The 22,614-nt window shown below is 39.2% G+C and overlaps 1 protein-coding gene across 1 annotated transcript in view; it reads left to right on the top strand.

The window, feature by feature from the left end:
- Positions 1-7: 7 nt before the first annotated feature.
- Positions 8-22,614, top strand: part of tsc22d2 (TSC22 domain family 2) — a 34,861-nt gene continuing 12,254 nt past the window's right edge. Inside the window, exon 1 of the mRNA XM_055051677.1 lies at positions 8-2,230. Within this exon, the coding sequence (XP_054907652.1) occupies positions 639-2,230 (1,592 nt within the window). The 5' untranslated portion in view covers positions 8-638. The remainder of the gene's footprint in view (positions 2,231-22,614) is intronic.

Raw genomic sequence — 22,614 nt, 5'->3', positions numbered from 1 at the left:
TTTCGCAATTTCTTGGAGCTCCAACTACATGGAGGGCGTCTACAGTTGGAGTTTCTGACTGAATGAAGTTGCTAGAGGTAACGGAGGATGCGTTTGACCTCCCGTCTCGTGATGCTCTCGGTTCGTGACATGTTGCGGAGCGGTTGAGCGCCAGTCAGGAGCAGTTAGCTGCCCGTTAGCTCGGTACCGCTGCGGGGGGAAGAAGCTGTTTCTGTCAGCGACCTGCCAGAGAAGAGCTGTTCACGCGAAGAGAGGCAAACTTTTCCGGAGAAACTTTGAGAAACGCTCCCTTTCGTCTGCTGGGATTGTGTACTAATTTTTGAAACTGCGACCGAGTTTGTTTACATCACGATGGCGCATATGCTCCAACAGAGGCAGGGGAAACTAGCCAACAGCAGCTATCTTGGCTAAGTGGTGAGAAATACTTGAATCGCTGAGAGGCTGGGTCATCCTCAGACTAGAGTACCGGTGGTTGCTGCTCAGTCAGAAGTTTGACAAGGGCTTGTTTACTACTTCGCTGCCCGGATACAAGGAAGGCCGACACACACTGGGACCACACACCCCGAGCCTTCTCTTCGGGGTCCGGCCTCGGGGGTTTACACTTTTTTTCCGGACAGCAGATTGAAAGATGAACTCTGATGAAATGTGCTGTGACGGTACGTGCCTTTATCCCATGCTTCAGCTGTGAACTGCTTCGCAACACGTTAGTGCACCACTCCGTTTCCTCTGGGCAACCCAAATCGCTAACGATGTCGAAAATAACAGGAAAGAAGAGAAGTTGCTTCGAGATTACGAGTGTCACTCCGGCTCAGAAAAGTGAGCCGGAGGCGGGCGGGATCGTTGCTGGGGACGGCAGCGAGCGGCTGGACGATCCGCAGGAACCCAGGACTGATCCCAGGTCGCCGGGGGGGTGTGACCGGATCTCACCAGACGACACACTGAACAACGTTGGGGAGAATCAGGAGGGCCAGCTGCCTTTTACAAGCCCTTTTATCGGGGGGATCTCTATGAAATCTACATCCAGTGGTCGTAACACCCCACATAATGTAGGGGGGAGTGTGCCTTTTGTCCTCAGCTCCCACATAGTAAGTAGTGCTACAGCTGTTATTACCAGCATGAGCCACACGGCGCCTAGCAACAGTTGTAGTTCTCGATTTAGAGTCATTAAACTCGACCATAGTAATGGAGAGCCCTTCAGACGGGGCAGGTGGACTTGTACTGAGTTTTATGTGAAAGAATCGGATTCAGGAGTTCATCGGACTGTGGACAGCCTGAAGTCCTCTCCATCCGTCGATCACAGTGTGGACAGAGACAGTGGGCTGGGGGCTACTTGTAATTCTATTGTCAGTAGCAGTGCTTTTCCTGCACAGGCTCTGGAGAACTCCACAGATAGTGGCTACTCTGTCTCCACTGGACACCACACCCACTCTCAGGCCCCAGAGTCCCTGCAGCAGGGCTACAGTTTGTCCCCTCAGATTGGGAGTGGAGCAAGTGCCTTCCAGCCCACGGGGTATGCAGCAGCAGCAGCAGCATCACAGCAATCCAAACAGGCTCAGGTAACCATGTCGCCCGGTACCCCCCAGACTTTCATACCTGACAGCCTCAATGGTGTGCACCATGGTGCCATCATACCTCCTGCTTCGCTTCCCCAGCAGTTTGTCTATTCTCCCCTTCCCAGCCAACAACACTTTGGGTCAAGCACCCAGAATCTTCCTATTACATCCTCCTCCATAGGCTCCACCAGTCAGGTATCATTACCTCAGTTCACCCTTGCTGGTCCAGGAGCACAAGGGCCCAGTGGAGATGTGAGTTTCATGCATCAGGTGGCCAATGCCTCAGTCGTGGCCCCTGTAATTTCAGGAAGCACACAACAGCAGCCTTCAGGGGGTGCGGCCAGCGCCCCTGCACCCTCTGCGACCACCGTCTCTATCCACAGCGGTGGCCAGAACGTGCCTGCCACAGTGCCAAGTACGACCAGCGTACCTCCAGGTGTGTCCAGTCAGACGCCTGGTGTTGCGGGACTCATCCAGCTGCAGGGAGCGTACGGAGGAGTCGTTAATCCGGCGGAGGATAGTTGGAAGATGACCGAAGGCCTAGCTCAGCACAGTGTTGGTGTGGGGGCAGTGAAAGACCATGTGCAGTCTCCTATTGGCGAGGGCCTCAGCTTGACCAGTCCGGCTGTCAACAGCTTTTTCGGCATCCAGATTACAATGAATGAGGATGGAGACGGGTAAGGGGTTATAAATCCAGTTGATGGTTTATTTTCAATGTCAGTCATCTGTGTTTTTCCCTGTAAGGCAATCATTAATACAGTACGCCTTTATTTCCATGTGTCAGGGAAAAATTATGCCACTTGAACTTATTATTATTTATAGAATAAAGTACAAAATGAATGGAAGTTTGCCCTTAAACTAAAGATCTCAGTTTTACTCTGTAGCACTGAATAGTGTGGAAAATGCCTCTTACTTGAAGACGTTTTATTAGTGCTATATTTATATAATGGGGAATTTAAAGACTAGGTAGTCATAATTCTGTATGAGATTTTTATTTTGTGACGACCTTAAATAAAAATACCTCAGTATTATGATAATTACACAAAATTTTAAAGCAAAATGTGTAACACTATCTTATTAGTTTGTTAAAACTAGTAGAGTAACAATTTTTACTTCTTCTACTTAAACAGCCTCACATAGATTATTACAGTAATAAAAATGCTGTCGATATTATTGTTTTTATACATTGATGCAAGTAAATTAAGTATGAATGTACTAAATTTATTTGTAGTTTTTGCAGAATGTTAAAAATGTTATACCTTTTTGCTGTTTGGCTGTTCTTAAAGTTATTGTAGATCTTATTCAGTCCACCTACTCAGCTATTGGTTTATTGGCAGACTTGCAGCTCATAGTTTGTTTGCTGAATTGCTGTAAAAAAAAAAACCCAAAAAGAAATGTTAGCTGAGTGATTTAGTTACATCATGAATTGATTTTGTTTCCAGGCCTTCAATGTATGTCTGTTGTGACCTGTAACATTTCTTTCCAAACAGCTCTTGTGTGTAAATGAAGGCAGCTGCCTTCTACCATCCAGCTAACTAGCAGTGTAAAGCAACAAGTGGGGAAGGGGTAGAGTAGATTTACTTTCTGCTACATCCAGCCAGAGAAAACCGAATACTTTCTGTGAAATCTTCTTGAGATAAATTTAAACCGTAAAAAGGGTGTGACTAGATTTTAGCAGCTAGTATGCCTAAACTGAATGGTAATTTCTCTCTTTATGCTACTCTACCAGTGTGTTTGGGGCTTCTGGGTCTTAAAAATCCCCTGTATTTGCTACAAGACAAGCTGTGCTTTGCTACTGGGATTGAAGTCAGTGCCAATCATAAAGAGGTTGGCTTCTATTCTCTGCTCTGTTTGGGGAAAGATGGCCTGTGTGTTTGCTCTGGGCACCTTTCCCAACCTCCTAACTTTAAACCCTATAAATACAGACTCTCCTATAGGACTCTTGTAATGTACACACTCTATTTAAGACTGTTTGGAGCTTGAGCTGACATGTTGCAACACTCTGGCTGCGAGCTGTGCTGCTGCCGAGGTGATGCTTGAGCCAAGAATAACCTAAAATGAGGGCTGGCGTCCACACACGTGCATGGTCTGTCTTGTGGAGGCCTCGGTGTTTATCTGTTCGCTTTGTTCTGGAGTTGTTATGAATGATCCAGTCAGTGTGTGGGATTTAATTTGTGTTTACGGATGCTGAGTTGGGATTTTTATGGTCTTTAGAACACTAAGTTAATTATTATTTACAAAGATCTTCGTCCAAGCAGCATCAGTTTGGCTTTATCTTGATTATGTGAAAAACATTGCTGAGCTTAATTTAAACAGTAACAGCTGTTATCAATTTAGTTGTCATTCATCTGTTTTAATGCATGAATGGCAGAAATATCAGTGGGTGCATGTGAGAATTGGGGAGATCCTGGCAAGATGAGGCGTGTTGGAGAGAGGGACAGGATGGACATCTCTCTAACACACACCTGCTGCAACAATAGCTGGCGTGTAATCCGCTCCGTAGCAGCAGTGACATGGCCAGACTGAACCAGCAGGATGCTGACTGCCTTCTGCTCTGGCTCTCTGATTGAGAGCCCAGTTAGAGCTGTCAGCTGTGAAACATAAGCTTATCCTAGTGTTGACTCGCGCTCCATCTTTGAGAAGTTTTTCTTCTTTCCTGCGAATTCCCTGTTTTTATATGAGATTGTAAATTGGCTTTATTTAAAACTATGCACTTAAGGGTTTATCTTGGCCTTAAAAGTTCAGACCAAGCTGTGTAACCTGCCAAGGCCAAGCCAGCAAAACATAGCAGCCTCTATTCAACTGATCTGATCTGGTGCATCCTTTAGATTGCAGCAACATGAAACCCTTGGTTACATTGTTTATAGAGAACTAGCTGTCTTTTTAAAAGCTTATAAGCATTTCCTTTTGAAGCTTTCAAAAGGAAATTTTTGTATTTGCTTATATTTTTTTTTCACATAAACCCATGACTACTTACACAAGAGATGGTGGGAGGCTGGACACCACCATGACCTTCCTGTTCTTAACACAACCTAATAATGGGGTAAACATCTCATGACGGTACTAAACTCTTTGGTGTTTTTGGAGAAGGAATTTTTAGAAAAAAAAATCTGCTAAACAGCAGTCCATTTAGCTCTAAAATCTACTTGGATTTGCTGCTAGTTTTGCCACTTGTCTGGCTAAAACTTCAGAAAGGTGAAAAGAAAAGTGTCTACTCTAAGTAACATATTGACGGCTTAAAGGCTTTAGAAGACCCTCATTCAAGAAGTCTTGACACTTCCCTTTAAAGCAGTGTCATGTTTCAATAATTATGTGGGCTTATGTAAAGCTAAAACTAAAGAATAGATTTAACGATTCTGAATCTTGGTTCTGGCATGGACCAGCTTCAGTAGATGGGCATTTCTTTCTGCTACAAAATAGGAGAATTTATTTAGTTTCTTTTAGGCATGAACTTTAAATCCCACCTTGAAACTTTTGGCTGTTCTAAATCTCAGAAACATTTATTCACTGAAATAACTGCTGGTCTGTAACCCTTTTTTCATGAAGATATTTTTGTTCTAGTGTCCATTATTCTCTATCCTCACAACTCCTTCGTACCTGGAATGGATGGAACTTTTATAAGCATTTATCATCCCTTATATGTTCAACTGTAAAAAAAATGAGGAGGAGCTCCTTTTTAATAATCTTGTCTAAACCCAGACATATGAAAATATTTAATTATCTACCTTAATATGTCTTATCTTTTACTCACTCTGTTGCAGAAAGGGTTGTTTTAGCTCTTTATGAAGAAATCCAGATGCTTTCATATCTTAAGCCACAAAACTTACTGGGAGATTTGTGGACCCAAAGGCAAGTTGGCAGCCAGAACCACAATTTTAACTGTTTTCAGCTGTAATTAAAACGCCTTGTTCACTCATAACTTTCCTGTAAATGTTTATAACGACCAAACATATTTCAAACAACACACCCATACATGACTTGACAGGGATTTTTAAAATTTTCTCCTCTTGGCAGAGGGACCATTGTTCTGTGTACAAACTCGGTCTCCCTGAGGAATCTGCTCCGAGCTTCATTGTTCTGTTTTGAATTAGAGTTCATCACAAAGTGGAACAAGGCTCTGTGGGGGTGGAGCTGTGAGATAACAATGATTTCCCTTCAGCTTGAAATGGTTTGGGTTTGGGCTCAGTGCCCCTCATCTTTGCCAAGTGGAGTGATGAAGCTCCCCCAGGGACAAATTGGTTCCCAGTAATCGAAGCGCTCGGCCTTCACTTTAATTCCTTTTCCCTGGGTAGACCACCCCTCACTTTACTATCTGAGCGTGGATTGGTAGTGATTACTTCATAGCTCATTATATTCACTGAAGTGAATCAACAGTGGTGGCTGAGTTACGCAACATAGTAAATGTTATGTGGAAGCAACGTTTTCTTGATTGATTGGTTTTCATTTGTTTGTGACGAGGGGAGCACACTTCATCGAGCAACTTATTTTGTGACACTTGTATGTTTTCATATAATCAAACAACCATCAGTTGTAGGCTAATTATGATTTATTCATGGAGAAAAGAAACCTATGAAACCCTTGCCTCCTAAACATAGCTGCTTGTTGCCTCATTTAAGCCCCTTCTTCATGGTCAAGTTTCACTCTGGCTGGTTAATGTTTGGTTGGGTTCTAGCCAAGTTAGGTGTGTCTATTGTCAGTCTGTTCCTCAGACTGAATGTGAATAAGGGCAGGAAAGTGGGAGCGTAAGCAGACTGTGAGCCCAGAGAGGCTCCAATGACGTCATTTGATGTCACTCGGCAATGAAGAGTCTAAAGTTTGTGGTTTTTATGGACTCAATTAAACCCAGAAATTTCATTTAAAATAAACAAAAAACAAAATACCAAAAGTGTTAAGTAGTTACAGTTTAAAATGATGTTGAATTTCATCCTTTCATATGGATGTATTCCTGGATGTCTCTAATAAACCCAGATATTTGATTTTGTCTTATAGAAATTCATTGATTACCCAAACATAATGAACAAAATTGAAATTATCTGATTAGTTTTCTATAAGTACAAATCTATCTTTATATGTTTTTAAACATGCAAACCTGTGGATTTAGATAATACAGTCATGAGATGTAAACCAATATCCACACAAACTATTGAAAAAAAAAAACACTTAAAGAACAAAATGCACATCACTCCAAACTAATGTTATATAGTTCTGGCCAGTGCAAAACTGTGACTCTCTATGACAGAACTTGACAAGAGCTGGTTTGTTTTTCGCTGCTGCATTGCATGCCCATTTTTCAGAGATATGCTGCTTCCAGGACCATTTCACTCCAGAAGTTCACTCTGTAACATGATGGCACCGGTGACTTCAGGCGTCAGGTCTGCTGGTGCACTTCGGTGGTTGACATGTTGTTATTTGGAGTTTGCAAGGTTTGGCCTTCGCTCATGCAGTGACGTAAATCATGGGCTAATGACTTCAGTTAGCCAACAATCAAATCGCTTATATTCAATACACGGCTTGGCCTGGCTTATACCAACTGCTTGCGATATGAATAGTTTTTAACTGTACAAATGTTAATCTTTTTGCTGCACCGTTCTCTGCAAAACATCTAAAAAAAAAACAACAAAAAAAAACTTCACTGCAATTATTCTTGAAACATTTTGACTAATTTTTATCCTCTGACCTTTTTTCTTTGATTGAAGTTCTAAGTGTCCCCAGTGACAATGATGGGAAAAATAATTGCTTAAGCGTGACATATTCGGAGCTGCAGTAGCACGTGAATATTATGCTGTTGTGATTGTCAGGTAACTTAGCCGTGTAATTGTGTGCACCTGTAGGCTAAGTCATCTTTCAAATTACCACGCCTCACGTGTACACGTGCCCTGTGTGTTAATCCCCATTTGTGCTGAATACTCCGGGCAAGTTTTGAGGGCATAATTAAGAAAAAGACATTTGCTTAATGTAAAGTTTGTTTAATGTGCGAAAACTTTCCTAGATTTCCCACTGGCTGACTGAGAGTTTCGCAATATGATTTACTGAAGCAAAGAAAAAAAAATCCATTTGAGCTGAAGTTGACCTTGTATGTGAGGAAAATTAATGTGTTCTTTGATTTAGCCAACTTGCCAGCAGTTTAAAGCAGCAGGTTGGTAGGGGAATGGTTGTGTTATTCAAGCGTCCATGTTAACTGGGAAAATCTCTGTTCCCTCCATATCTTTCTCCGGGATCTCAGTTGAGGCGTAGGAACAATGTGAAGGAAAATATTTACTCTTTTGGAAAAGGAGCCTTAATTTATGAATGAGGTTTGGTGTTTTATTATGTGGATGGCAGTGTATTTATTAATTGTGGGTAGGGTAGGTAGCATAATTTGGCTGAATGTGGTAGAATTTGTAAATGTAGCACAATGTAGCACAAAAGAAAGCATCTTTCGAGTGGAATATATTAAAAAGAAGCATTTTTTGTGAGCACTAGAGGCCTATTGCCCCGAGGCAGAAATGAATGGACTCTGCCTTTATTTGAACTGTATGAATGAGCAAAGATGAACAAGAGTAACATCAAAAGAGCTTATCTATGCAGCGATACAGTGTAATCCAGGGGAAAAAAAGGCATATCTATCAGCTTGATTAGGCTGTTGGAACCAACAGCTGTACAGTCAGAAGCATGTAAATAGAAATATTACCTCTCTTATCACCAATGAGTCAGTTATATTGGGTCAACAATATTAACCAGGAGCTAGGCTGCCAGACCTCCTGAGATTTATCAAATTGCCTGCATGTGATGTCGCCGCCAAAATGGAAAAACTTTGTTGCAGACAAAATAAAATGATGGTCTTCTCACACATTTAAATGTCACACAAATGGCTAAGTGAATGTGATTTATTGGGTTTGTTCTTGTTAATAACCACCTCTGGACCAGTTCTTTAAACTATGGACACTTAATTTAATTCACAAAAGAAAAGTGGTTTTAACTCTGACACAAATGTTTTTAATGCAGCTGTCAAAAAAAAAGAAAGAACAAGAACTTGATTGATTTGAGGATTAGTTGGAGTTTGGTATCTGTCTTTATTGTAAATCTTTAATGATTCCTAGATCACTATGCTCTGTATCACAGGTATTATTTAAACTGTCAGTCCAGCAGGTATGATTTGCTCTAATCTCTGCGAAAGAACATTTTCGTACATTTTGGCCTACTTGTAGCATGTTTTTCGCAATATCTGCCAACCCTGGGGGAAAGTACAGTTAAGAGTTGGATTGACATGACTTTGATGTTGTTCCCTCGGGATTTAGTTTAAAGTTTCTGACATTGTGTGATTTGTTTTTGTCAGTATTCCGCCCTACATTTAAAGCAAATGGAGATTTGTTTGAGAGGACATATTATGCTGTACTATCAAGCAAGGATTTCCGACCTCAAGTATCAGGTTGTAGTTGTAAGCAAGGTTTGTTTTTGATAAATAACATTATACATATGCCAATATGTCTTTATAATTGATCATTTTTAAAATGTAGTAGCATATTTTAGTTCTTATTAGATGTGGTATATAAAATCAAATATATATCTTTTTAAATATAAACTGAAGGATGATAGTAGTGCAACTTCAACGTTCAGTGATTAATTTTTTTTTGCTTCAGTTAATGTCATTAACTCAAAATTAAATAAAATATTGTTGTAACTCAGTGTATTTGAGTTTCTTCACAGTTGTTGATCACAGGTGTCAAACTGCAGTCCTCAAGGGCTGGAGGTTGCAGTTTTTAGATATGCCACAGGTACAAAACACTGGAATGAAATGACTTAATCATCTCCTTGTATAGATAAGTTCTCCAGAGCCTTGCTAATGACCTAATTATTCTATTCAGTTGTGGTGCAGCAGAGGCACTTCTAAAGGTTGCAGGATACCGGGCCTTGAGAACTGGAGTTTGTCACTCCTCTTGTAGATGGTGATGACTGTGGGCAGGAAGGAGCTCCTGTAGCCGTCTTTACTACAGCAACTCTAATAGCCTCTGACCAACACACTGTTGTTGGCTATCATATTAGAAGACAAATTCTTCATCCCATTATTTTCCTCTCACAAAATGGAAGCCTGTCTTTCTCTTGTTGTCTAAATATGAACACGTTGCTTCACAGTAGTATGATTCTGTTATAAAGTGAATTGAATATTTACTTGAGTCATTGTATTTTGAGAATCCCATTACTTGTTTGGTTGATTATGATTTGGTTCTGCTACATGTGAGCTCAAGGCAGCGGATATATTTGTACACTTATTTATTTTTTGGGGACATGTTCCTGGAGCACTTAATGGCTGTAACTGAATTCAGAGGAGAACCTGAGCAGAAGCTTCTATTTATTGGCCCATAACCTCGGGGTCTGCCCTCCTTCTGCCGCCCTTTTATGTCCTTGAAACTGTTAACGCACTCTTCCTCTCAGTCTCTACACTCCTGATGTAGTCAGTTTTTCATTCACATCATTGTCTTTTCTTTTTTTGTGAATAACAAAGCCGCTTTTCATTAGAAGCTTTAGTTTGTACTTGGACTTGGCACTTGGACTTGGCTTTAAACTTGTGGTTGGGGTTTAGGCGTTGAGCAATCAGCAGCTTTATAAGTTCACCAGCTTTGGCTGCTGATAATTATGTGTCCTGGAACTGCCCTAGTATTGCTCATTTCTGGTTTTCAACTTTGTTTTTCATGCCTGCTATGACAACCATGATCTTTCTAAAGGCAAAGGGCAGGACTTTCCTTTTTTGATGATTTCCCCCAAATGTCTTGTCCAGTCGTTACAAAGTCTTTCCTTCTTGTTTTTGGCTCCGAAAGCTTCAGAAGTTAAAGGAAAACAGTTTGAATAAGTAGCCGTACACCCATCCAGATGATGTCAGGATATTGCTTCCATTCAGAATGACTCTGTGGTGGCAAGTAAACATAACCTTCAAAGCTATGTTTGTTCATGCTGGAAAATGGTAATTAAAAGAGTTAGGAATTGCATTGGTGTAAGGAGGAGGTCGGCAACATGTTGGTTTTGGTTCTTGTTCCAAGGTGCTGTCAGTGGAGAACAGGTTAGATCTCTCTTTCTGAGTGGATACAGCACATGAAGTATGCGCAAAGATGCTCTACAAGCAGAACAATATCTTGGCATTTTCTCATTACCAGACTGTTTGTTACAAGGAGTAGAAGAGTTTACTGTGCGTAAGCATTATTCTATGTCCAAATTAACGCACAATTTTGGCTTTACATTATAGCTATATTTCATTGAATCAGATATAGCCATTCAATTAGTCTAATCATTTTGAGAATCATTGGTCATTAATTAGGGTCACATGTACTAAAAGCAAAAGCTATCTCAATCAAAAACTTCTTAACAGACTGAGTAACGTGTTAACATAGGACCCCTTCTTTGATATCACATGCACAATTCTTGCAGCCAATGACACAGTGGTATTCCTTGCAGCATGATATGGTGCATTGTCATGCATGAAGATGATTTTGCTATGGAAGGTATGGTTCTTCTTTTTGAACCATGAAAGAAAGTGATCAGTCAGAAAGTCCATATACTTTGCTGAGGTCATTTTCACACCTTCAGTGACTCTGAAGGTGCCGACCAATGATTCTCTCCCCATGATTTCGGCCAAAAAAATGATTCCACCACCTCCTTGCTGATGTCACAGCTGTGGTGGCCATCCACCACCAATCCACTACTGCGTCCATCTGGACCATACAGGGTTGCATAGCAGTCATCAATGAACAAGTATGTTTCAAAATGAATCTTTATGTACAGCTGGGCCACTGTGACCGTTTCTGCTTGTGAGCTCTGGTAAGGGGTGGCCGAATAGTAGGTTCATGCACCGCAAGCCTCTGGAGGATCCTCCACTTTAGGTTCCCTGAAGCACCAGCAGCTTCAAATAACTGTTTGCTGCTTTGTAAGGACATTTTAACAGCTGCTGTCTTAATCCAATGAATTTGTCCATCAGAAACCTTCTTCATTATGCCTTTATCTATAAAAACCCATCTTTGTTCTGAGTTAGCCACAAATCTCGTCACAGTATAACACTTCAGTTTTTGTTAAATATTTAATGTTCTCATTAGTGCATTAATGAAAGTGTAGTAGTAGATAGTACTACAGTATCTGATGATTTTTGGCAGCAGAGAAATCCTTTCTGTTTCCCATATTGCTTGAAACCTGTGGCCTGCTTAAGAATGTGAAACATCCTTCTTAAGTAGATTTTCTTTAAGACAAACTATTGAATCACTGAAATTAATTATAGTGATTCAAAGAGCCCTGACACACAATACCACCTATAAATTTAATAGCACAACAAAAAATTCAGTCTTTATGACACTTTAATCCAATTTGAATAATAATTTTGAACACGGTGTAGTGACTGTTTATTTTCCTATTGGTTTAATTTGTGTGTTTGTTTTTGGGTGGAGGGCTGTGTGGCATTTGTTTGGTCATGTGACAGTGACATTGATACAACTCAGGATTGTTCGATGTTTAACTGGAGCAGAGGAGCTCCAGTTACTGTGTTTTTTTTCACTGGATTCAAAGGGCTGGGAAATGCATATTTACACATTTTTATGTGGGGAAATAAAAAGTTAGCTCAGGCACCTGAGTGAGTGCTAATCAAACTGAATTAGTTTTTCATCTATTTACATTCAGTCACTGAAGCTCAATCTGATGACACTTCAATATAGTTTTCAAAAGACAAAACAGTTTAATATTCTGAAATGTTATGTTCTGCCCCAACATGTGAAACATGCTGCATATGGTTTTGCCCAACATGATGGATATCTGAGAGGCCTAGGTGCCTGAAGATCTCAAGTCAATTTGCTTCTTTATGTGCAGGTCATTGTCAGCTCGCTGAGCTATGAAAAGCTGAAGGAAAATTTGTTTTGGACGGTTTGAGCAAAATTCAGTCAGGCTTACGTGAATAAAGATTGATGGCTGTGTCTAAAATAAGTCAGTTTTTTTCTTGTCAACGAAGGACTTTCAAAGGCCACTTCCTCAGAAATCTGTCTTCACTTTTTTTAATCATTTGTCCTACTCATTGCTTTACCGTAAAACAGATAGAGGATTAAGGAAGTGAAAAAGAAAAAGGCTATTTTATGTCTGTTAATAGACTGCTTCTTTGCAAGAGTTGAATGCCATAGTTAGAGCAAATTTTGCATGAAGACTATGTGACACTTTCTTCTGAGAAACAGCAGAAGAGATCTGTGAAAGGTATTTTAGATGTTCTTTGTTGTAGTGCTGAGATGATTCAGCCGTTTTGAGCGGAAGAAGATTTTAAAGGCCGACCACATATCGAGGTTTTGCCCTTAGGAATGAAATGGTGCCGACTGGAAGTCTGTGGCATATACCGTAAATGTCTTTAACTCTAAAAATGTCAAGCAGATGCTGTTTCAAAATGTGAAGCTTTGTATTAAATTTGGCTCAAATGGGGCTGAACAACGAGGTTTCAGAGCTTCAGGCCCTCCCAAAGTTCTGCATGTCTGCATTGTGAGTAATGAGGATGTGTGGAAAGCATGGCAGGCAGCTGCACTTGAGTCATGCATCCTCTCTCTGAGTTTTCAATGAAGCCCATCGTCCAATCTGCTTCTCTGGTGGTTCTGACTCCTCGTATGCTTTCCTATTCTCTGTGTGAGCTGTGGTATCAAACTGCCATGCTGGAGTTGAAAAGTTGATTTCAAGAGCTTCTTATGTGTAGCTTTTTCTCAGAAGCCTTTTTTTTCACTCAGCAGGCATCCTGTACTGGTGCAAAAAGATGTTCTTGTTAAGTCGCTGCTCTCTGCACTCTGAATGTGTAAACAGACCAAACATAGACAGTTGACCATTCAGTCACTCTGTTTGCACATAGCAAGGCAACATATACTTGTTTTAAAGTTTAAAAGTTGTCAGTCTTGGTTTTTAATTAGGATTACTAAACTAACCTAAGCCTAAAAGAAAACTTTGTAAAACCTTCAGATTTCTTCAGTTAACCATGTTTCAAGATCTTATAATATAATGAGTGACCAGGGACTTTTGTAAGCTACTATATTTTACAGCTTTACTGAAATCAAAAGTATTTGATTATAAAACTATAATAAATTATATTAGGTTAGATTTTATTTGCTAGGGATAAAGCTTACAATTAAAAAGTTAACAGAATTGTAATTGAAGTAAAGACAGCCAAAAACCTCCTAGGTTTTGTTCTTTGAAGAGACTCTAACGTCCTTGCAAGCAAATCAGATTTCCCCCCTTGTAGTCAGTTGAAAACTGATAGTTTTGTAAGAACCTCAGTTTCCTTCTTCGCTTTGATGTCCGCTTTTGTATTCTGTCAATCACTTCCCCTGTCGCCGTCTTCCTCTTTTGTTTGCCGAGTCAAGTTTGCCTGAAGTGTCTCCTCTTGTCAGCGTTGAACCACAGCGGGTCCTTGCACATCCTCCTGTGCCTTACAACAGGCAGGTTTCTGAAAGGAAGCGGATGTGAGTCACCGTGGCGTGTAGACTGACAGCAGTGTCTACACTGAAACAGTGGTGTCAAACAGATGGCACAAGCACTTTTTTTTGTTTTTACTTAATCAGGTCTTAATCATCATCATTATTGTTGTCTGTCTTTGTGAAACATTTTGTTTGTTTCCAGGTAAAATGTCTAACTTAAACCGTTATGTCGAAAGTTAGGACTTTTTCATTTAATTGAAAGCCCCAAACGTCCTGGATTTCTGTAGCTTTTCAGTATTTCAGGAGTTGATTAACACAATATAAACTAACTTTCTACTCATTACTTGAGAGAGGTGTGATCACAGGTTTATGCTGCTGATTCACACTTTTTTGCCTCTTCATTTTTTATTCTCTGTTTTAACTTGTTACAATAATACAACAACGTTCCTAAAAGCTGAAGTGATCAAAATAGTGAAAAGATGAGGATCTATCAAAACTGTTTTTAATGTAAAAAACATAATATTTTTCTTAAAAATCTAAACAAGTCACTTCATTGTGCTCAGGTTGTTTTATTTTTAGTGTTGCTGTTGACTGTCTGTTTTTCTAGTCGTTTGCTGTCCTTAACTTTGTCCCAGAACAGGGTCAGCTAAAAACCTCCATACCAAACAATGGAAAAATATTTCTGCCACCACATCCTGTGCTTGTCAATGAATAATCCCCACCAAGCAGACAGCAGTTGGGCTCAGGAAGGGTAACACATTGGCATTTCAACACAAATCTGCTCATTGAAACATTTATTCATTTTTAGGAGTTGCCACTGTCTTCAAAACTTGAGAAAAGGACATTTGTTCTTGGATTCCTGAAAAAAACAACAACTTGGCTTTATTTTGGCCCAGGTCTTGATTGTCAACTGCCATTATGATGTCTTCACATCTAAATAGAGACATCATTTTTCAAAACAAACCTTGGAGCAATTGTTCTGGTTAAATTAGCCATCTTGCCACTTTGTACATCTATTTCCTACATACAACTGAAGAGAACACCAATGAATGACAAAGGCGCTTCTCTCTGGGTTAATTTTTGCTTCAAAACCGATCTGAAGAAAACCTGGAAAAAAATATTGTGTGGAAGTTGTGCAAAAGGGGTTGAAACGATTCAATCTAAAAGTAGCATCTCAATGCAACACATATTGCAGCAACAAGTTGTTCCCTATGCTAATGTCAGCATCGAGTTCACATTTCTAAAGTATTTTTTTTGTGAATCATCACAATTCTCAAATTGTGATGATACATGAATCATGAGGAATATTTTAGGAATTTCTGAAATATTTGCATCCTGCGTGAGTATCACAGCACTTTGCACCAATCTGCAGGTTGAATAGCCTACATAACAGATTAAAAACAATAAATATTGTTGTTGTTGAGCTCATGTCAACAACGTGTTGACATAGATGTTTTCTGCTAGATTCATTTTTCAGCTATTTAGCAGAAAAAAAGATTTTTGAATTGAAAATGTCGCTTATTTTTTCAATTGTTTTATTTAAAATACAATTAATTACAGACCCTGCAATTAATTCAATTTAAGGAAAAGAATCCTAGTTCTGTCACATTCTTGTTGTTAGATTTCATTTATTTAACTTTTCCTCATTTTAATGTGTTTTCTTTGTGAGTCTGAATTTTCCACTACTGAGAAAAATGCATTCAAATTCAGAATTATAGCAAATTTCTCTAAACATTTGTGCTTAAGCACCCAAACTGCTAGCATTCGAACTGAATATTACTGTTATCATCACAATTTTGATCACTGTTTTTGCAAAAACAGTATAGTAATTTATATGAAAAAATTATTTTTCAGTTATAATAATTTTATCTATTTAGTAATCTATTTCCACATTTTGAATTGCTAACTCATTGTTGTTTTGACTTTTTACCATAAACATCCATAAGGAACCTTAACTATGGCTCCATGTAGCTGATAAAGACTCTGAACATGGAAAGTTCACCATGGGGCAGTAAATGTAATGCCCTCACGATACACCCAGTGTGCAGCATGTGTTTGGTATGTAAGAGGAGTGAACTGTGATTTGTCACAGGAATCTGCTAGATATGATATGCAAAGTCATCTCATCTACACAGCAGCTGTTAAGTCTTAGTTTGGTGACCTTTGATCAATGTCTTGATGTAAACATTTGCATCAGCTGGTCACATTCCTCATGGACTTGTGTATGGTTAACTTTAGTTTTAATTTTGGATTTGAGAATAGCTTCAGAATATATGTTTTTAATAGTTTCATAATTTTAAACAGTGTCCTGCTGAAGTCCGATTAAGTCAATGATCTGAACATTTCCTCAGAGTGTAAAGAGTAACTGATTCGCTTCAGGATTCAGCTTATGTCTTGTGTATTTCTTGGCTGTTACTGTATGCGCTCGTTAGTTTCCCAGCCTGTCCACTTAACCCCAACAGATGCACTGGCATGTGACGGGCCGGTGTAGTTGAAGAGCAGCTGATGAGCTCTGACAACAACAGTGCTGCCCGTCGGTGTGGCAAAGTTTACAGGCCTCTGTCATGCCTCAGGAACTAATTCTACACCTTATTTAAGTGGGGAAGTAAATGAGATTGAGCCTAGTGAAATGAAATGAAGCAGATAGTTTGTGTTCCTCTGTAGCTTAGCATGAATGTTTGCCCCACAGCTCACTGAGTCTCCCCTCAGAGGGAATATCCTGACTCATCTGTGCTCATGGTAACAATTATGTGTAAGTTGAGCAGAAATTAACAACCTCTGCTTCCGAGAATGCTCGTATCAGTGTGACATATTTTCACTTATCTTTTTCTGACTTTACATGGTTGTTGTCAGCCTCTGCAGAGACGTTGCGGCCTGCCACAGCTGAAGCCTGAGTCGTGGTCTTATTTACTCAGGGTTTGTAAGTTTAGTCACAGATTGCTCCAACAAGCTGCTCTTTATTTTCTGAATACTGAAGCCTTCGATATGAGAGTGGGTGGGGTGTGTGCTGTCAGCGTTGGTTAGTTGCACAGCTGGGGCCTTGCCTCAGTTGGTTATGATTGCAGGCTTTGCCCCATGCAGAGAGTCAAGTCCATGTTTGCCACAGAGCTTTCCCCAACCCCCCACTCCCACAGCCTCTCCTAATCGCCCCGTTATGAGAATCCAGCACTTTGCTGGGTCACATCTCTTCCCAAAGTCTATTTTAGTCGGGGCCCAGGCCCGGATCACTTCTCAGCCAAAAAACTCAACAAATGTAACTTCTGCGATCAAAAATAGGGGAGAGTTTTCAGAGCAAGATCTCTTCACGTGTTTTTACATGCGTGGAGATCGACATCAAAGAGGTGGTTGCTGGGAAAAACAAGTCCGGAGGAACAGGCTGTATTTCTGAACTCTGTATTTTCATTGGGTTTGGTCCTTTGTGTCACTCTGCCTGGTCTTAAGTCTCTGTTTACCTCTTTGGATGTTTGAAGGGCAGAACAGCATAATTGTAATCAGCCTTTATGGTTTTAATATCATTGTCTTGTGGGTTTGAGTCTGAATAATAACGAGTCTGAATAATAATAAAAAATAATGTATGACATTTCAGTGTCTAATCTTTGTTGAAAGAACAATGGCATTTGAGATTAGAGTATTTACAGTTGATTGTATTAACAGGGCATTTTTATATAGTAAAGATTTGTCTTGCTTTACTGACTGGTTAATCCAGTGTTGAGCACTGATCATGGACGGCAACAATTTCAGCACAACACTCCTTTTATGTCCTTTTGTAGAATATCTTACTGACCTTTTATATGTTTAGAAGTAGATGAGTAATGATTCTTCAGTATAATAATATGCTATCCTTGACTTTGTGAGATCAGGGTTTCTGAATATTTTTTAATAAAAAAATAAACCTTTTGGTTTTTATAAATGCCTTAAAGCGCTTAAAGACAATAATTTGTGTTTTAAGGGGTCTATTATTGGTCATTCAGTTCTGGTTTGTCTTGAGTGATATGTTTCAATCCAGGTCTTCAGGGAGAAATTCCCTGGATATTTAGATGTTTCTCTGCTCCAACACACCAGACTCAAGTGATAGCATTAGCTTCTGGATGCCATCAAGTGCTGAAGAAGCCTGTTTATCACCTGTTTATTCAGGTCAGGAAGGGAAACACGTAAAACATGCAAGGAAGTGGTCCCTGAGGACTGGAATTGAGAAACACTGATCTGAATGTAGTTTGTATCCTTGTCTTAATATAAGGTGCCCAAATGTTGATTTCATAATAAACACTACCAAAATAGTGGCACTTTAATATTGTGAGGTCTTATTTTGTTCTCAGCCTTAAATTGACATCGGTATCAAGCATGATCTTCTGGGAGTTTTATTTTAGTTTTGCAAAAACTATTGAGCTATCGATATGTTTTCTTTTTCCAACATTATGAGATTTTATTTTCTTAGAAATGCGACTTATACTACGGAGCGACTTATGTGTGAAGTTATTAACACATTATTATATCATATCACATGTTATTATCACACTAAACTGCAAGAGGGCGCTCTAGGCCTGTGTTGATGATGTGTGTGGTAGAAGCTACCTCCGAAGTTAGCAGAGTTGTTTACAAGTGACACCGAGGATTTTCCAACTTATAGTCCGGAAAATACGGTAGGTGATTAGCAGGATTTTGGAGAACTTATCTACACAAAAAGGAGCCAATTAAGCCATTTTATTCCAGTTTTGTACCTGTGGCACATCTAAACACTTCAGGACAATGACCCTTGAGGCCTGGAGTTTGACACCCCTGCTATAGTGAGTGACTGTGGGATGTCAATGGTAATGTTGAAATAAATCTCAAGGTTGGATTTATATCATTGATTAGTTAACCATTGCAGAAAGTGTCACTTTGATAAAAGAGTACCTTTGGTCTTCAGTGAAACAAAATGTGTTTTATATGCATTTTAAATGTGTTCATTCTGGGACAATTAAATTATGACATTTACAACATCTCAGTAAAACAAAGGAGTGATTTGTAAATTTACTTACATAAAACTGGTAATGATAAGCTCTACTCAATCCAGCAATTCTTTAAAATTGGTTTTAAACATTCACATAGTTTTCCTGCTTGTAAAAAGTATGTTCAAGGTAAACTTTACAGAGCTGTGTGCTGCAGAACATAGACTTTGCTTCTTGTCTTTGGCTACAGAGTTGGCTTTAGAATAAATGACTCATTAAAATTCCCAGTTTCCCCAAATTCTCCTGCCTTGACTTTTAAATTATTGCTTTTCTCTGTGTGTCATTCTTGTCCTGCCACATAAATAGTTGGCACATATCTCTTGTCAAACCCTGTAGTTTGGTTTGCTCAAGGAGCTCAGGTCACAGCTGCTTTCTTGAACCATGTCGTTTGTGAGGTCTTTAAACATGCATTGTCTGAATAGCTCAGCAGAGCTCCAGGAAACTTGAAGGTCCTGTGCAGATTTATCTCTGCCACACCTCACACACAGCAGAGATAAATCTGTCAAAGTTCAGATATGAAGACTTGGCCATAAATCAGGCCTGACAGTCACCGCTACAGTAGTGGATGGTTAACCCCATGTTAGTCGTTTTAACCCTGCCAGCTTTTGCGTTTTCTTTTTTGGCCTCTGGGCATTGTGTACCTTTGTAACTCCCGATCTTGTAGATCACCCCTTCTTCTTCATGCATGACGAGACATCTACATCCAGTAAAATGCTGGATGTAGATGATTTTTTTTTTGACTACAAAAAAAATTTGTAGTCACACTATAAAGGTGATGTGGAAATATTTGTTCAACAACGTCTGACGTTGTGCATAGTGTACTGTTTGAACTTTCTAAAAATCCCGTCCAGGAGTAAACGTTGCATCATGACAAACAAGTCGAGGCCGTCAGATACGATGTGTGTTCAGCTGCGTCATTTTTCAGTGCGGCCATATTAGATAGTAAGTGGACACCAGTGAGGAGAACTAATATTCTTTCCCATTTTGTGTTGGGAAGAAAAATTCATGCTCAACTATAAATTAAAAGATCATCTAATAATAATATACTGTGGCGACACTTGACTAATCCTTTTCCTTGGAGACTAGTATCCAACAGAGACATATTATTTGCTGCCCTGCTTTAATGCCAGTGATGCTTGAAAAAAATCTTTAATTATAACTTTGTTCCTGTGTAATTTTAGCTCACTGGACTATTTGATTCAATCTGATTTCTTTAGGCTGTATGAGGTTCTCACGCTATGATGAGCTTTTTTAGTAAGCTACTTTATTAAAATATTTCTGTGATGGGTATGGTATAATGTGTATAACATAAATTTAATGTTTTAACATTTTATTATGAGTTAATGTCATTTGCAAGTGATACAAAATACACTTCCATTTTTTTTAGAGTTGAGGCTTGTACTTGTGTTGCAAGAACAGATACATTAGGTGACAAGAACATAGTTCTGTCTGGACATTTCCTATTTCACAAGAACTCAAAACGATCTCTCCCATTGCAGCATCATATTTCTGTACACTTTAAATTTTGGACCATATTTGTCAGACTTTACACACAGGAAAACGAATCCTGTTCACAACATTTCAAGATTTCTTTGTTCACGCTTTCAGAAATGCACATTATTGTTACATGTAAATTCTGAGAAAAATCTTTAAAAATCCGCTGCCATTCTATTCTCTGTCCCTATTTTTTGGTTCTCATAAATCTCACTCAAATTTCTGTATGTCTTAAGCCATCGCAGTCTACATGTTTGTCTTCCCTCCCATGTTTCTCCTCCTTTTTGTCTTTGCTGTTCTTCATAAATGCAGGAACCCGTTCAATGCTTTCTATCAGGTTTTCCGGTTTAGTAGATTACGGGGGTCAAAGCCCATCCACAATAGCTATGAGCTCGGGTGTGTTTACACACACGTGTGTGGCCTGTATTGGCTGGCTAAACCAGACCCTGCACTGCTTTCACCCCTTTGCAACAAAATTTTCCATTCTAAGGAGTATCTCAGTAAGTCATTGTTTCTTCATTTATGGAGACTTGAATATCTTTTTTCAGCCCAAATAGCTCTGACTTTTCTCTTTGACATCTTAATTTAAAGAAAACAACAGGAAAACTATTTCAATATTCAAAAATATTAATTTGTTTTTTAGGGATAATTTACGTTCTTTGAAATTAGATGTCACTGAGTTTAAACCAGCAAATATGTTATAAATGTTGGATCTAAAAGGCAGAGTTTCTGAAAACATGTTAAAAATCTGTAACATACTTTAAAAGCTGTCAAGCCAACATGCATATTAGCAACTTGATGTTTGAAAAATGTAGATTCCCAACTTTATCGTTCCTTATTGTACAGCTTGTTCAGCTATGCCTGGTTCCACAAATGTTGAGCTTAAGCTTCTATTGCTCCTCTGAGAGTTTGTGCTTTAAATTCAGGAGCTCCGAAAAAGCAAATTACATTTACAGAGAAAGAAAAGCAATAGTGTCTGGAGTCATTTTTTGCACACTGAACTTATGAAAGCTCAGCTTCCTAAGAAAAAAATAAATTAGTTTTGGTTTGTATGATTGTCTTTTTTACTAATTCAACAAGACTTTTTGATTAAGTCATAATACCCTAAGACTCAGTACTCAAGTGACCTTTTTACTAAATGTATTTTGGTTACAAAAAAGGCCAAATGATATTTTACTTGTGCTTTAGTAAAAATATATTGAAGTAGTGCTACTCCTGGCTGCTACCTCCCCCACATCTGTTTATTACTGACTTCCAGCTTGTTATTCAGCATGAACAGCGGCAAGTCAAAAGGATGACGATTCCTGTTTAATTATATCAGTGAAAAGGAACGCTTGTTGGTTCTTACTTGGAAGTGGGCTTCTGACTGGTCACAATTTGGTTCCAATAAGCACCTCTCATGTCAAATTAGCCTGTAAGAAAATTACATTGGAAAATGTTAATTTCTTTATTTAATTTACATTCTTGAATATGCAAATATTTGTGGCTAGCTTGCTTCTTTAAACACTAATATCAACATTTTTGTGCTTTTGATTCAGACTCATTATTGACCAAACAAGACTAGTGAAAAGTTGTGTGATTAAAAGAAATCCTGTCCTGATTATTTCATCTTCAAGTTTCAAAGTTATTTTTGCTTCTGTAAAATTGTTCACAGTATAAGTTTTTCTTCAGTGTTGCGATCTAATTTATACTGACACAGGGCACTTTTATTTACAGTCTTAATTTAAAAGCTAAGATATTCCACAAGGTCTTTATTTTGCTGTGATTATATAGAAGCCTTATCCGTCCCAACAATCCATTGATGTTTATGTAGGAGAAACAGTAGCTGTTGAGCAACTGTGTGTGAGTCTGTCCTCTCAGCTGGAAAGACTGTTTGTTCCTCTTCCAGCTCTTGTTTGCCTTCAGGTTCTATAACAGAGCAGCTTTATTCAAAACTTTTCAACTAACCGCAGGTAAACCTGAGGGAGACGCCTCATTCCAACTTCCTTTGTCCTGGGCCAGCTCTCCTGCAAGGTTGGACTTGTTGGGAGTGAATGGGGCATTGCTCACAAACAGACTGAGGGCATGGAGGAGCATTCTTCACAGTGATTGATTTGTGAAAAATGTAAAACTTGAATTCGATTGTGGGCTTTCTCATCAAATATAATTAGTTCACGTTTCTCCAGCAGTGCGGGGATCAACATGTGC

The sequence above is a fragment of the Poeciliopsis prolifica genome, unplaced genomic scaffold (genome assembly GCF_027474105.1).
Source record: "Poeciliopsis prolifica strain line A6 unplaced genomic scaffold, Auburn_PproV2 SCAFFOLD002, whole genome shotgun sequence".
In the NCBI taxonomy this organism is placed as follows: domain Eukaryota; kingdom Metazoa; phylum Chordata; class Actinopteri; order Cyprinodontiformes; family Poeciliidae; genus Poeciliopsis; species Poeciliopsis prolifica.
Note: the sequence above shows the minus strand (reverse complement) of the source record. Positions and strands in the feature narration are given on the sequence as shown.